Source organism: Micropterus salmoides, unplaced genomic scaffold (genome assembly GCF_014851395.1).
Source record: "Micropterus salmoides isolate LMB-PRFRI ecotype aquatic unplaced genomic scaffold, ASM1485139v1 Ms_hic_scaffold_13, whole genome shotgun sequence".
NCBI classification, from domain to species: domain Eukaryota; kingdom Metazoa; phylum Chordata; class Actinopteri; order Centrarchiformes; family Centrarchidae; genus Micropterus; species Micropterus salmoides.
Window position 1 is genome coordinate 15,757,842 of NW_024040374.1, and position 14,044 is coordinate 15,771,885.

A 14,044-nucleotide genomic window follows, 5' to 3' on the forward strand; every position below is an offset into this window, starting at 1 on the left:
TTCTAAGAAAAAAAGTCCTGTGATACAAAAGGTCTCTCTCAGGTGTGCAAGTTCAAAAAATCACACAAAAAGAACCTCACAAGAGTTTGATACCGCAGGAAGAAATCCAACAGCGATCAAATGACGCAGAAAAAGTGACTGGCATATATTTACATAAAGTGCCATACATAGATCTTTTTTTTTTGTCAAGTTCAAGATATCACCATGTATCACCACAAGTATGAGAGCAGATTTATGTTACTGTTTATGTGAAAATGAGCCATAGATTTTAAGATGCACAGTTTAATATCTATGTAGGTGTACAGCTTAAAAGCAGCGTTTGCATAATCACTGCAAAATCTCAAAACAGTCCACTGTCATGAAAATAGATCCAAGGACAGCTTGACAAATTCCGAAGATTGCATATGGGACTAATTAGTGATTTGTTTTCTCATGTCCATTTATTTACAGGAATGGGCTAAAATAGGAAGCAAATATAATAAAACAATGCCTCTGCTGCCAAAAATAATTATCCTCAATGGAGAAATATGGTGTGTTTTGTTTTTTATTGTCTGTTTCATCGCTACGAGGCCTTCACTTCTCCCCAAGTCAAATCTCTGGTCTGGCTCCTGCTAAGGCTAACCCAGCTGAAATTTTATATATGTAACAATATGTGGGGCAACCCACTGTACACTCTGTATATGGAAAGAAATTGTACTTCCTACTGTACAGTCCCTGTCAAGTAAAGGAGCCAAAGATATTTGTTGCTATAATTACCCTGTCATGCTAATTTAAGTGCGTGGGACAAAATTACATTAGCACTTGTGTGGAAAACTGTGTTCACTTTTAAACATCCAAAATTGATGCTGTCCTGAAGTGTGGAGAATTGGATTGAGGCTTCAGTGAGTTTGATAGATCCTGTTGGCACTCCAAGTTGTTTTTATATCTGGCTGGCATATTATATTCATGAGCACAATGATTTTATGAAAATAGCCTTAGGACTGTTGTGGCTCAATTAGAACATTCAGCTGCAAGCAATTAGTCGACTCAAGTGGGTGATAATCTGTACAGGAATTTTTCACGTGGACACCTCCCCAGCAGATGTGAAGCTGCATGGCAGTACAGTTAGAAATAATTAATTCATTGATAATAATATTCAGCGAAGTGTTTTTATGTTCTTCTTTTCAGGATTTTAGTTTTTAATAATTACATTTCCTCATCTGCACTGATGATAATGATAATGCAACCACAACACAGTCTTACCACACGGATAACATCTACTAGATTAAAAACTGTAATTTAAATGTATTTGAATATTATTTTGTAGTACTTTAGTTGTACCAGCTGGTGCTTCGTTATTATTGAATAATTCAATCTGACCACGTTATCGCAGTAGCTTGAGGAGTATTAAAGATGACAATGACACATCTTCACTAATCATTTTCACAAAAAGAGTATATTGAAATATATAGTATGAATAAGTGGCCTACATCAATTGATTTCTCTTTGACTAATGAGCTTCATTGTTAGTATCCGATAACAAGGTCATTGATTGCTGTAACATAACATGGCTGGGTCCTGCCGCTCCGTGCCTGTGGATCATGGGTTTTCCAAGGAGCGTTTCATTGACGAGAATGATCAAAGCGGCTAACACAGGATGTGAAATTCATTAGTGGGATTACAGGACAGCTATGAGCTAGACTGAGTTTGATTTATTATCATTAATAAGTATCACAAAAATGATTATTCCCATTCACTTTTATTTTGTAATGACACATCAACTGCTTAAATGTGACAAATTTTATTAAGTTAATAGGCTGTGTAACATCTGAATTGTAATGTTGAAATGACCCTGTGATATTAGCATGTAATCAGTTGTATTTTTCAAGTTCCTGTCACTAAATGCGAGGCAGTTCTGGAGACTAAATGATGCTGCTTACACTATTTATATCAGTGACAGGACTGCTTGCAGGGCTCTCCAAGGAGCTCCACGCTGCCTCGTTCTTCCTCTCTGTACATATAGTGTTGGTGTTTATTTAAAGCACAGCAGATTAAGATTTCATAAAGATCCAGATTCAGCTTGGGCGTTTCAGAGGGATGTACACAAGTTCATGAGCCATGAAACTGCTCTCAACTCAAGACTAGAATGGTGATGATGCTTAAACTAAAAAGCTAGATCATCAGTGAAACTCACTAGCCAAACAACTGCTTATACCAAGTAACACTTACAGAATGAAATAATATAAATAAAATATTTTTCACATATCAAATATGGGAAATAGATTTTGGCAGGCTTAAAAACAAACATGTTATATTATGTTATAGTCATACCATTTTTACCATGGAAGCTATTTGGGAATGCATTAAACCATTGTGGACAATGTTGGATTTCAGTGAGCAGGACTGCTTTATGGTCATAGTTTACCTACATTTGTTGGTTATTCTATCCATAAACAGTTCTTTTATCCATATAGCCAATATCCATATAACCAATCAGTGTTTGAGAATAATAGTTTTCCATATATAAATATATAATAATAATAGTAATAATAATGTGTGTGAAATTCATTTTTTTCCACCAATGTTTAAAGACCTTTTAAAAGTATACTTTTTAAAAGTATACAGTATATTTCTAATTATTCATCTATCCTGGTACCTAAAATATATGAATTTTCAGATGAATTAGATATCTAAAATCACTAAAAAAACATCTCCCTTGTTTATTGTTATATTCATATCATTATGAATAATTACTCATCATTAACAGAAAAAGAAAAAAAGTCTTTCATGTCAAAGTGAAAACAGATCTCTATAAACATCTGAATTAATAACTAAATATGAAATGCAACATAGGTGTTTGCCCAAATATTATAATAGATGCAGCAATTAGAGTCTCCAGGTCTGTGTGGAAAAGTCTCCCATCACTGCAATTCTTTCCCATTCTTTTTAGCATTGTATTCTGTCTTGTTGTAAAGGTCACATTTAGACCTGCAGAATGCCACAGTAGTATTACCGCTGACTTGAGTGGCATGGCGATATACCTTTGCGGGTTTCAAAATCAATAGGTGAGATGGACGGATGTGAGTCAGACAGCCTTCCTCGTGACTCTGTGAGAGCTTGGAATTCCCCCATTGAGTAGCCTATTATTGGCAGCTCCAGTAAATATAGCATAAACACAAGCATGTGAGAGTAATTACAAGTTTTGCCCAGATATTGGGTTGGACCTAAAGTTGAAAGCAGGATGTTAATGGTTAATTTCTAATGACCAATTTCCTGAAACATTATTGGGCCACCCCCTTAGAAAATGGTCTAAATATACAGATATTGGAGGTGATTAAACGTCTAGCGTCTGTGTGTGTGTGTGTGTGTGTGTGTGTTGTGTACTGTCTGCAACAGATTGTTTCTTTCGCTGCCATTTTGTGGCCCTGGAAATGATTTAATTTTTCAATGGCCTGTCTGCTATCAACAGGCCTGCCTCTTGAGAGAGATGTCTGCCTTGATAATTGTGCCATGAACCTCATCAGCATTTCAGATGAAATGGAGCTAGACGGGTCACTTTGAGTTTAAGAGACGCTAATTTGATTGAAATTCAAACTGGGAGCACCAGGAAGTAGATTGTGCCTTTTTCTGTAATGTGCTCCCCTCACTCATGTCGCCTTTCTCCTCCAGTTACACAGCGATTGTTTTCACTGCTGATGCTATATTATATTGTGAGTATGCCAAATGGCTGCTTAGGCTTCCTGAACGCTGTGGAGTGTTGAGGGATAGAAAATAGAGCAGTGGAGGCAAAACAATCCAGGATTCAGCAATTAAAGAGCATCTTGCCCTTAGTCTAATTTGGTTGTGTCACATGTACATCTTTGAATGGTCGTGAGAGACCACCAAGACTGTCCATGCTGGTTCAACTTAAAGAGGTCAAAGGCATAAAGACAAGATTATTCACTATAGCTTTTTTCATAGAATATTGATGTATGCATATGTGAACTACAGTGTGAGATATTTGCAACTGTTGGGCTACCTTTTTTTAAATGCAAAAGCAACCCCTTCACAACACATTGACATCAACATTGGGGAGCATAAATAAATTGTGAATAAAATCTACTTAAAGCTTAAATTTACAAGAGAGTGCGCCTGAGCAAAGCTGAGTTGCAAGCTTACGCTGATCTACTGCACAAAGCAGCATAGATTAAAATGACATTGTATCTGTTCACAAAGGTGGATTAGTGGAAAAACAGATTTGAATTACACTCTATTATAATTTAGGTAGGCTTTAGACCTAAGTAACGCCTTTTCCTACATTTGTTAGTGGAAATAGTTTTACGTACTCAAAAGCAATTTATTATTCATTTAGCACATTATCGTGTCCAATTATTCCTCTGACATGCTTTATGATGACAGTGGAAAAGGTTAAATTGCATGTGGATTCATGGTATCAGGAGTGCTATTAGTTACACCTAGTTGGCATCTTATCGCACCCCTTCCCGCTGTCTGCAGGGATTGCTCATTTTTAAAGGAGATTTGCATCAAATCCAAGTAGCATTTTCTATGACACTCTAATTGTACTGATGTCTGCCTCTCCCAAAAGGTCAGAGATGTGATGGGATTTCATTTGGAATACTTCAGTGTGATTAACAGGCTGGTAGGGGAAATGGAGGTAATCAAAGCAGGAAATAGCTCCATTCTGCTTTTATTTTAGTTTGACTTTATGAAAAAAAAAATGTTAGGACTATTTTCGAACCTTTGTGACTGTTCTGACTATGGTTTATACATAGATATATCACAATGTCATTTATAGATGCAGCTTTGGAATTTTAGCAAATGTGGATTTTAAACTTCTAGTCATTTTCAGGATGTGGAGCTCCATAACCCTAACCCTGGACATTGTTGTAGCAATTTGTCAAACAAAAAAATAAAAATAAAATAAGGTGATCTATATTTTTCTCAATATAACCTACTACAGAAATATTACCAAACAACTAGGTAATGTTCCTCCAAAATACAAAGGCTACTTGCAACATTTTCCCCTCAAAAGTACTTTATATTGAGCTTCTTTTCCAGCTGGCTAATTATTCTTTCTCTTGCATTACAACATAAAATAAATGAGCACTCTTTCCAATTTTACTTCACTAAAATCGTTGAGCAGTCACAGTATTTATAAAAGTAGAATATTTCACTCCAGTAAAAAGTGGAGAAAAGCTTCCTTTGACTTAATATTCATTATGTACATGATTAATTACCATATAGCCTCAAACTATCAAAAGATAGTCAAAGATATCATATTTTACATGTATTTAATTAGTGTGCACTTTGAGACCTGTGCCCTGGCAGGCCCAAATACTGAACTTTTTATGGGAGGAATTTCAATTACATGCTCTCTTACTAGGACTAGGTCTATGCATAGAAGAAGCCATTAGGGCTTTTTCAATTGATCTCACGAGATGCCCAAGGTTTCACTGATGAGAAGGAATCAGAGTCACACAATCCCGTAGACGTCCCTGCTCCACAGCTCTAAAATTAGGGAGATATATCAGAAAGATCAACACTTATGTCAACATTGTTTCAAAAGAAATATGATTTTTTGTTTTCCAGTGCTTATGTTTTATTGTTTAATACGTTTGCCTGAGAAACGATGGCAGTTCTATGTCTCATTAGTGTCATGAATTTTATTTTTGATATCATTCTGTTTCATATGCCAAATATAAACCAGGCATTCATTTCCCGGTCTCATTGGAGTCTGCTAGATAAAGCACTGTAATTTATATTGCTCCTGCATGATATGCTTATGCATGAGCAAGAGGGACAGAATCATCAAAGTGACCATATAATATATGGAAAGTGCTGCAGAGTCATGAAATATTACTCGCAAAAACAAGCAGCATATTATGGCCCCAGCATGAGGTGCATGTTTTAATTCCAGAACAGTAATTCATTTCCATAAAAACAAAAACAATATGCTGATATTCTCATCTGTTATCACACGTGAAGGTCATTAATAAAGTGAGATTCCCCTTGAGATCTACACAAAACACAGATGCACACACACAGATGTAGAAATATGTGTCATTATGACTCTGCGATATAATACAATATTTTAACAAAAGCAAAAAAAAATGCCTTTATTTCTTTTTGTGAAATAAAAAAATCCTCTCTGTCAAATCTATATAAAAAAAAATTATGAACCATTTTAATTGGCATACATGCGGATTGGGAGAACATGAGAAAGAGGGAGATGAATTGCTTTTGTGCTAGAAAAAGAAAAGAAAAAAGTAATAGCTAATTCTATTCCCTGCCGTGATGGTGATTTAGTGGGGGGGGGGGGTATTTGAACACAGGAGCCATTTGTTTAAGTTGCTGAATCATTTTTTGTGCTGTAAATTGTAATATACTTTATGGTATGCAGTTAAAATATGGTTGTGTTCAGTCTGAAACCTAAACAGCCAATTTCCAGCCCCCTGTGCCAGTAAGCAACTCAAAACTGTTTCACTATGCTACCTAATATTATATTAATAACATTTGGACACAAAGCAGTGATTACCTAAGCAGCCCAAAACAAAGGCAAAACCCAAAGCACAATACAATGCAGCTAGTAATACATTTTCCAATGATCTGCTGTAAAAGGGGCGCACTGGTCTGTGAAAAGAAGAAACAAATATTATCTCTGGTCCCTGCAAAATCAGCAGAACGGTGTTATTGATCTGGTTCCTCACATTGCCAATAGCATTTTAATTCCCCTTGGTGGCAAAGATGGGTTACTTGGGGTATTGATGTCATTATCATGATTTCAGTACAGCAAAAGGGTGGCCACCTGCAACTCCCTGGGTTTCAGAGCACGCCACAGGCTAAATTAGAAGTCTGCTTTCCAGATGTTAAAGGCAGTGACCGAAATTACCTTTTGACACAGCTTCGAATGGCTGGTGAAATGAAAAACAAAATGTATACGAATATATGATATCTAAAACATGATTTTGTTTTCATAAAAAAAAAATATAGTATAACCTTAGGTCCTACGTGTGATCAAAAAATGCACCATAAATTACACATTGAACTCATTATGATAATTTACTTTTTGGGAAAGATGCCTTGATGAGTATTTTGGGATTTTTCTGCTCTTCCAGGTCGAGAAATCATTAATGAGACCTTTGATGGCATTTTGGGTGCAAATTCAAGAGCCTCATCTAGCTACTCAGCATGTAGACCCATTCAAATCAATAAGTCGGGACATTTGAGTGCAACACACAGACTTTGTTTATCCCCTGCAAATGCACCCCACCAAACATATGTGGGGGGTAAATTCCAAAATCACATGAGGTCCCCATGCAGCTGTAGTCCAGTGTAGCTAAGGTTTTATTTCTTCTTAAGTTTTAATGAAAACAAAACGGAGGTGATGGTTTTTAACGGCACCCCTGGGACTCACTCCCCTCCTCACCTCGATCTAGGCCCCCTAGCTCAGTATGTCACGCCAACCATCACTGACCTAGGAGTCAAAATTGATGCCGATATGAAACTGGATAAACACGTTGGGTTAGTGGTTGAATCTAGTTTCTTTCAATTAAGACAGCTGGCTAAGTTGAAACCGATTCTTTCTAAGCATAATTTTGAGACCGTTATACATGCCTTTGTGACTACTAGACTAGATTACTGCAATGCACTTTTCGTTGGGATGAATGGATCGTCTCATGCCCTTCTCCAGATGGTGCAAAACGCTGCAGCTCGTCTTCTAACAGGAACACGTAAATATGAACACATCTCCCCAGTTCTACGCTCACTCCATTGGCTACCCATTCAATGTAGGATAGATTTTAAACTTCTTTTACTGACTTTTAAATCTTTGAATGGCCTTGCCCCCCCTTATTTATCTGAGCTGCTTCATCCTTATACACCTACCCGTTCGCTCAGGTCAGTTGACAAACTTCTCCTGAGAGTGCCTAAAACCTGTCGCAAACTTAAACGGGACCGTGCTTTTGCGGTAGCAGCTCCGAAATTGTGGAATGCCCTTCCCTCTTACCATCAGACAGGCTTCCTCACTGTCTGATTTTAAAACTTGTCTTAAAACCTATCTCTTCCGTATGGCTTTTGACCTTTGAGGATGACACTTGTAACAGTATACATTATATGTATGTGATAACCTGTAAATTGATTTTTTTTTTTATCTCTGTAAAGCACTTTGTGAAACTTCTGGATTGCTGTTAAAGTGCTCTATAAATAAATTTTGATTGATTGATTGATGGTTTTATATGTTCATGGACATTTAATTTCATTCACAATTTCATTTTAATAATTGCAGGAGAGCAGTTATATTTATAACAACACCACACACACACTAGCCATTTGGGATTTGATATGATCAAAACTAGCAGGTACAGTTGTTAAAGAACAGATGAAGCACCAAACTCTGTGTAACTGTGTAACTGCAAGATTCATTCAGAAATCCGGGAATGTAATTTATAAGAACATGAGTCAGGAACATTTGTTTTTGCATTTTTCAGGAGCCTGTGCTGCGCTTGTATACAGTGTTACAACATGTATGTTAGCATGGATGTGTTTGGGCACAAGAGACATTTCTGCTAATTTAATTTTTTTCCTTTTTCTTTTTATTCAGATGCAACAATCGGACCCAGTGCATTGTGATCACAGGTTCAGATGTCTTCCCTGACCCCTGCCCAGGGACCTACAAGTACCTGGAGGTCCAGTATGAGTGTGTGCCCTACAGTAAGTATGACTGTTCTGTCATGAATTGAAAACCTTTCCTCTTCCCTTCCTCCCCCATCCTCAGTTTGTCTCTTCTTCTCTGCCATCTCTCTCTCATCTGTGTCATACCATATCCTGTCCCATTTCTTCCTCCTGCCTTGTCCAGACAGTATGCTCTCTTCGTGTACAATGCCCTCCAGCAACCTTTTCCTCTGTCTCTTCTTCCATCCGTGTCACACCATGAACTTTTCATGAAATATGACCTGTAAAAACCTTTGGTCCTCTTCTGTACAGCCTTTATTATTGATGTGCTCACCGTGTTTCCAGCGGATCGACGAGCCTGGTTATGAGGTAGCAGAATAGAGGGAGGGTAGAGGAAGTCATGCTGACTCTCCATGATGGCAAGCAAGTGTTTCATTACTCAAGTCTTGTGCGGAAAAGTGTATCAGGCGCACAGCTCACCTTGATGGCTTAATATACATCCACACAACAGGTGTTGAAATATGTTAACAGATGTTTCATTATGTAACAGAACAGAATGGCCCCACTTGTAAGTCAACAAGGTAATATTTCATCTAAAGAGATAGTGTTAACATTTTTGTCTGCTCCTTGGATCCTGAAATATTCATTGCCATTCAGCTACCAAACAATGTTTAGATTGCCCTTTGTCCTTTAAGCTTGCCGTGTTCATTTGCAATTTGTGTGAAGAAAATTCCCCCATGTAACCTTTACAAAGTGATTAATGACAAAGATTTAGATGAATTGCCAGAATCACTAATCAGGTGGAACTGAAATAAAAAGAGTAGGAGTGATGGGCAGAAACTATTTGACAGCTTTTGTTGATTCAAATTAGGATTTTCTTCAATTATTCTACTTTCAGTTTTGAATCAACTGAAATTTGTTGGGAAATTTACCCCACATATGAATACTGCACCTTTATTCTGCCATACTTTTTTATATATATAACACAGTTCTTCTTCTACATTGCTCATAATAAGTATACCTGTCCAAGCTGTTCCCCTCAGTGTTGAATCAGAATGCATTAGTGAACATCATTAGGTGGTAAAACTCATTACAACTTAAAGGTTAACCTCCCCAAGGCTTTGTGGACCTGTAGTTAAAAATAGAATAAGCAATAATGAGTAGTTGAGTCCACATTATTGAGCCAAGCCAAATCCTGTAGTTTTTACCTTAAACGCCTAACTGCTTGGGTTTTTTTGGGTTGTTTTTTACTTGCCTCATAGTTAAGTGAAGTATTGATCCTATGTCTTGCTGTGTTACCTCAAACCTTAATAGTAGGATTAGCCTCAAGGTGCACTCATGTCCACCCACTGTTATGATTGTCTTTTGCCTGTTTCTTGCACCAAGGTAACAGTCAAGACCGCTGTAGTGTGGTGAAAAATAAACCTCTGCCCAAGGACTCTCAGTCTTGGCAAAGTCTGTCAAAAATCCCAAACAGGTCCTCACTGCACTCTATGCAGTTTCAAACATGCATGTCTGTAGCCCCGTCTTTTTGCTTCTCAAGGTCCATGCCCAACCAGAATAGGACCAAGAACACAGAATGTATCCTATCGCAACTGCCCTGGTAAGTGCTTAGTGTTCTCCCAGTCTGATCCAGTCCAAACGCGAGCCCAGTCCAACCTTTCCCACTCAAGCCCTGTTGTAAACTGTGATAGATTGTGATTTACAGGCAAGTTCTGTGTTATGTTTCTTCCCTCCTACCAGTCCTCTTTCTCCTTTCCCCCAAAATAAAATCCATATACCCCAGATAATTTTGGAGAGTCAGACTAACACAGAGAAAGGCAATCATAGGGGAAGATTTACTGAGCTTTTCCACACCAGAGTAAACCCTCACTTCTGTTTTCAGATGGCATAGCAAAGACCTTACTCCAGTTTGACAGTTTTCAGATGGAATAGATCATATGCCAAACACCAAGATTTGTGATTAAATACATTACAGTGGTTCAGGAGCTTAGGAGCCCTGGATTTGCTGGGATACAAGACTTGAGAAGTTGTTTTGCAAGAAAACGTATTAAATCCTCATTAAGCTGATCAACGACGGGACCACTGACAGAGTCCTCATTTTGACTGCTGCCCCTGAAAGTCTATCTGTCCCATGAAATATGACCAGCAGTTTAATAAAATAATAAACAGTTGTTTATTCTCTCCCTCCCTCCATGAATGTAATGGAAAGCCTTTGCAGTCACACAAGCAATTTTGGATTTTTCTCTTCTGTGCAATTGGCCTTTCCACCAAGCCTACATGTCCACAGTTTCCATCCTTTTGGCTTCATAATTTGGTTCTTGTCATGATCTGCCCTCATTAGCAACATTATCTTCATGTTCAAGGATATAAATTTTTCCTTCACCAGGCACTGAATTGCCCTCTGAATCGGCTCTAGTAATTGTTTGAATTGCTCCGTGCAAGCTATTTTGAAATGGAAAAAATTCCATTCTACCCTTGCAAAACTGTAGAGTCATGCCAGTGGGCATAAACAGTCCTCATTGCTAATATTTTCATTTTTCATCACATTCTAAAGCCAGTAAACCCTCAGCTCCATGTGACAGTGACGGCCAGATAATGAAAATTAAAGTTAAGCTGCATAATTTTCGGGTGCCCTTTGGTGTTTTTGTTTCTGTATACAGCCCCCCCTCCCTCCCCAACCCCCTTATTTGTGATTTACATGATGCTTTAATTTAGATTAAACACTAGAGCCACTAACTGAGTCTGCAGTTGACAGCAGACATCCATCCATATCTAGATGCAACATCTGATTATTAACAGTGATTAATAGTCATTATAATTTGATTAGTGACAGTTCATAAAAAACAGGGATACCTTAAAGTCTTTAATGTGTATTGGTGAAAGTATAGGGTCTTTGGGTTTACTGTGGGTTGGGATGTTTCTCATGTCTGTTTGTTTTAATGTTGCTATATTAAAAGTGACTGACTCTCTTCCCTTCCCCTGTGCAATCTGCAGGAAACCTCCTCGGCTATCAGATTCACTCTCTTCATCCACTGACCGATTTCTGATCACACTGATTGCTTTGTTTCTTTTTTTTAACATTTCTACTAACATCATCAGGTCTTCCGTCTTGTGTTCACCTTTTCTTTCCAGGCTTTCTTCATGCCATCTCTCTCTGTCCTTTTCTGGCCTCCTCTGTTTTATGTGGCTGAGGCAGCTTCTGGGAACTCAACTGCTTCCAGTCTGTGTTTGATCTCTTTGTTAGCTACAACACACTTGAATTTCTTCTTCAGAATGGCGTGCATTCATTTACGGATCCTTCTCAATCTTTGGTTTTCACTGGGGTTTTTTAGCCACTGAAGTCTAGGTCAGACTTAACAATTGCAACAGATTCAAATTCTAATGAACATGTACTAATTTGAGCCAGAGGGTTGAAGGATTCAAGGGGAACTCAATTTATGGTGGGTAACATTATCCCACAGTGCAAACTGGCCCAAAATGTGTACAATTAGTATTTCAGCGTTGATCCTTCTAGGCCTTCTGTGGTTGAGCCTTTGTATTGTGAATCCATCCAAGACTGAAATCTGAGGAAGACACAGCCAAAAACCAATAGAGGTGTAGATCAAGGGCAAAATAACTGACGCATGCAGTCTGTACCAGTTAACCCTTTTGTTAACAATAAAATTTAAACAGTATGGTTGAAAGATGAATAGCAATGTGCCTGAATCAGTCCACATTAGTAGAAATTACTTTCAGTCAAAGAGGTTTCATAATAATGAAATTAGATAAACTACATTTTCTGTTAAATATAAACTTTTAACCATATAATAAGAAGTGGTTGAGCATTATTTTTTTATAATTTTATAATTTTCTGTACACATAGAAAGAGGTCAAATGTCTTTGACTGACTGAATCAAACTTCTGTGATGCCCATCTTTGTCCCCTCACATTTAGTGGCTGGCTAATTGAACAGCAAGTTAAGCTGAACTGTCCCATTTAGAAAAGAAATAACTTGAACTTCAGACCTAGACTTCAGACTAACCTGAGAAACTTATTTTCTGAAGAATGTTAACTATTCATAAATAATTTTCTAGAAATTTTCAGTCTTGTTGTTGAAGTTAAAAATAAGCTGGCGATTTTCATGCAATGCATGCAACACATGCTTATGTCTTATGATATGTTTTATAAATCAGTCATTGACATTACAGATTAATGGACTGGGTAATGCTTCTTAACACAGTTGCCTTCAGAGTGCCTTGTCTAAATGTGCCCATGTTGGCTAATTTATACCGGACTTGTATTTGAAAGCACAAAATAACTCAACAAAGTAAGCAGTGTTGTACTGTGGAATTAAATACATGTTTCAACAGTGAGTGCACATAAGCTATATTAATGTACTTTGCCCGACTGATTACCTTCTTTGTTGATAAGGCCACAATTAGTTAGTTTTTTTCTGTGCACATATGGCTTCATAATTGTAAAAGTGGTAAAGTAAGATTAGAGTGTTGTGCAGAGACTTTTCTAAGTATTAGTCAGGTGTTACATTGTCCAGAATAGTAAAATGGCATCTTTATTATAACTTAATAAATGATACTTTTTCATTTTGATTGGAATCCGAATGAGGCTTGGTTTACGGTGGTGGGTGGATTAGAACAGACCACAGATTGAAAGCAACTTGATTTGGTTTTTCAACAAAACCAGAGCCATGTGAAGTAAATTATAATTAACATGAATTTGTATTAAACTATAATCATTTCTACAGTATTCATAAAAATGTTTTCTTGACTTTTCAACATGAATCCCAGAATTGCTTGCCTATGTATCAAACAAAAATCAAAGATCAGAAGATGACCCTGATTAAAGTTTTGCCTTTAGTGAAAACATGACACTTCTCAATCTGTCAAACATAAAATCCATCCATCACTGTGCTAGCAATTGTTTTGATTGGTCATGATCACAAATGTGAACAGACCATTCTCAGTGTTCTAATCCAATCCTTTTTCTAAGACAGAACCTTGGCAGCTGTGTGTCGCCTTTCTCACAACTTCCCTGCTTTCTTTTAATAGGTCTACCAGTCTTTGTCCATGTCTCATAACGTGTTTCTGCATATGTGATCGTAGAGATGACAGTTAATTCATATTGATCTCTTTTTTTCCCCTTGCACCCCTTTCATTCTCTCTTCCAACGCTTAAAATAGAAGTGGAGCAAAAAGGTAAATAACAGACACGACCCAAATCCTAGCTCCTTGTTTTGTGGCATCTGGTTGTAAACTACCTATTTTCCCATGGTGGCCCCTACAAACTCATTGCAGACATTATCTCCAGAATCCCCTAACTGTAATGTTAACGGCCAATGTAGTGCAACAAGGGAAGTGAGGCTGACCATAAAAAGAGACAGCACACAGGCAGCCAAA

At 37.5% G+C, this 14,044-nt stretch overlaps 1 protein-coding gene across 29 annotated transcripts in view; it reads left to right on the forward strand.

The window, feature by feature from the left end:
* adgrl2a (adhesion G protein-coupled receptor L2a) overlaps nucleotides 1-14,044 on the forward strand; it is a 91,919-nt gene that overhangs the window by 41,063 nt on the left and 36,812 nt on the right. For 22 of the 29 annotated variants that reach the window (XM_038715726.1, XM_038715732.1, XM_038715734.1 and 19 more), the window contains 2 exons: nucleotides 8,579-8,688; nucleotides 13,829-13,843. In XM_038715726.1, coding sequence (XP_038571654.1) covers nucleotides 8,579-8,688; nucleotides 13,829-13,843 — 125 coding nt within the window. The remainder of the gene's footprint in view (nucleotides 1-8,578; nucleotides 8,689-13,828; nucleotides 13,844-14,044) is intronic. The other 7 variants (XM_038715725.1, XM_038715747.1, XM_038715749.1 and 4 more) reach the window with 1 other exon arrangement.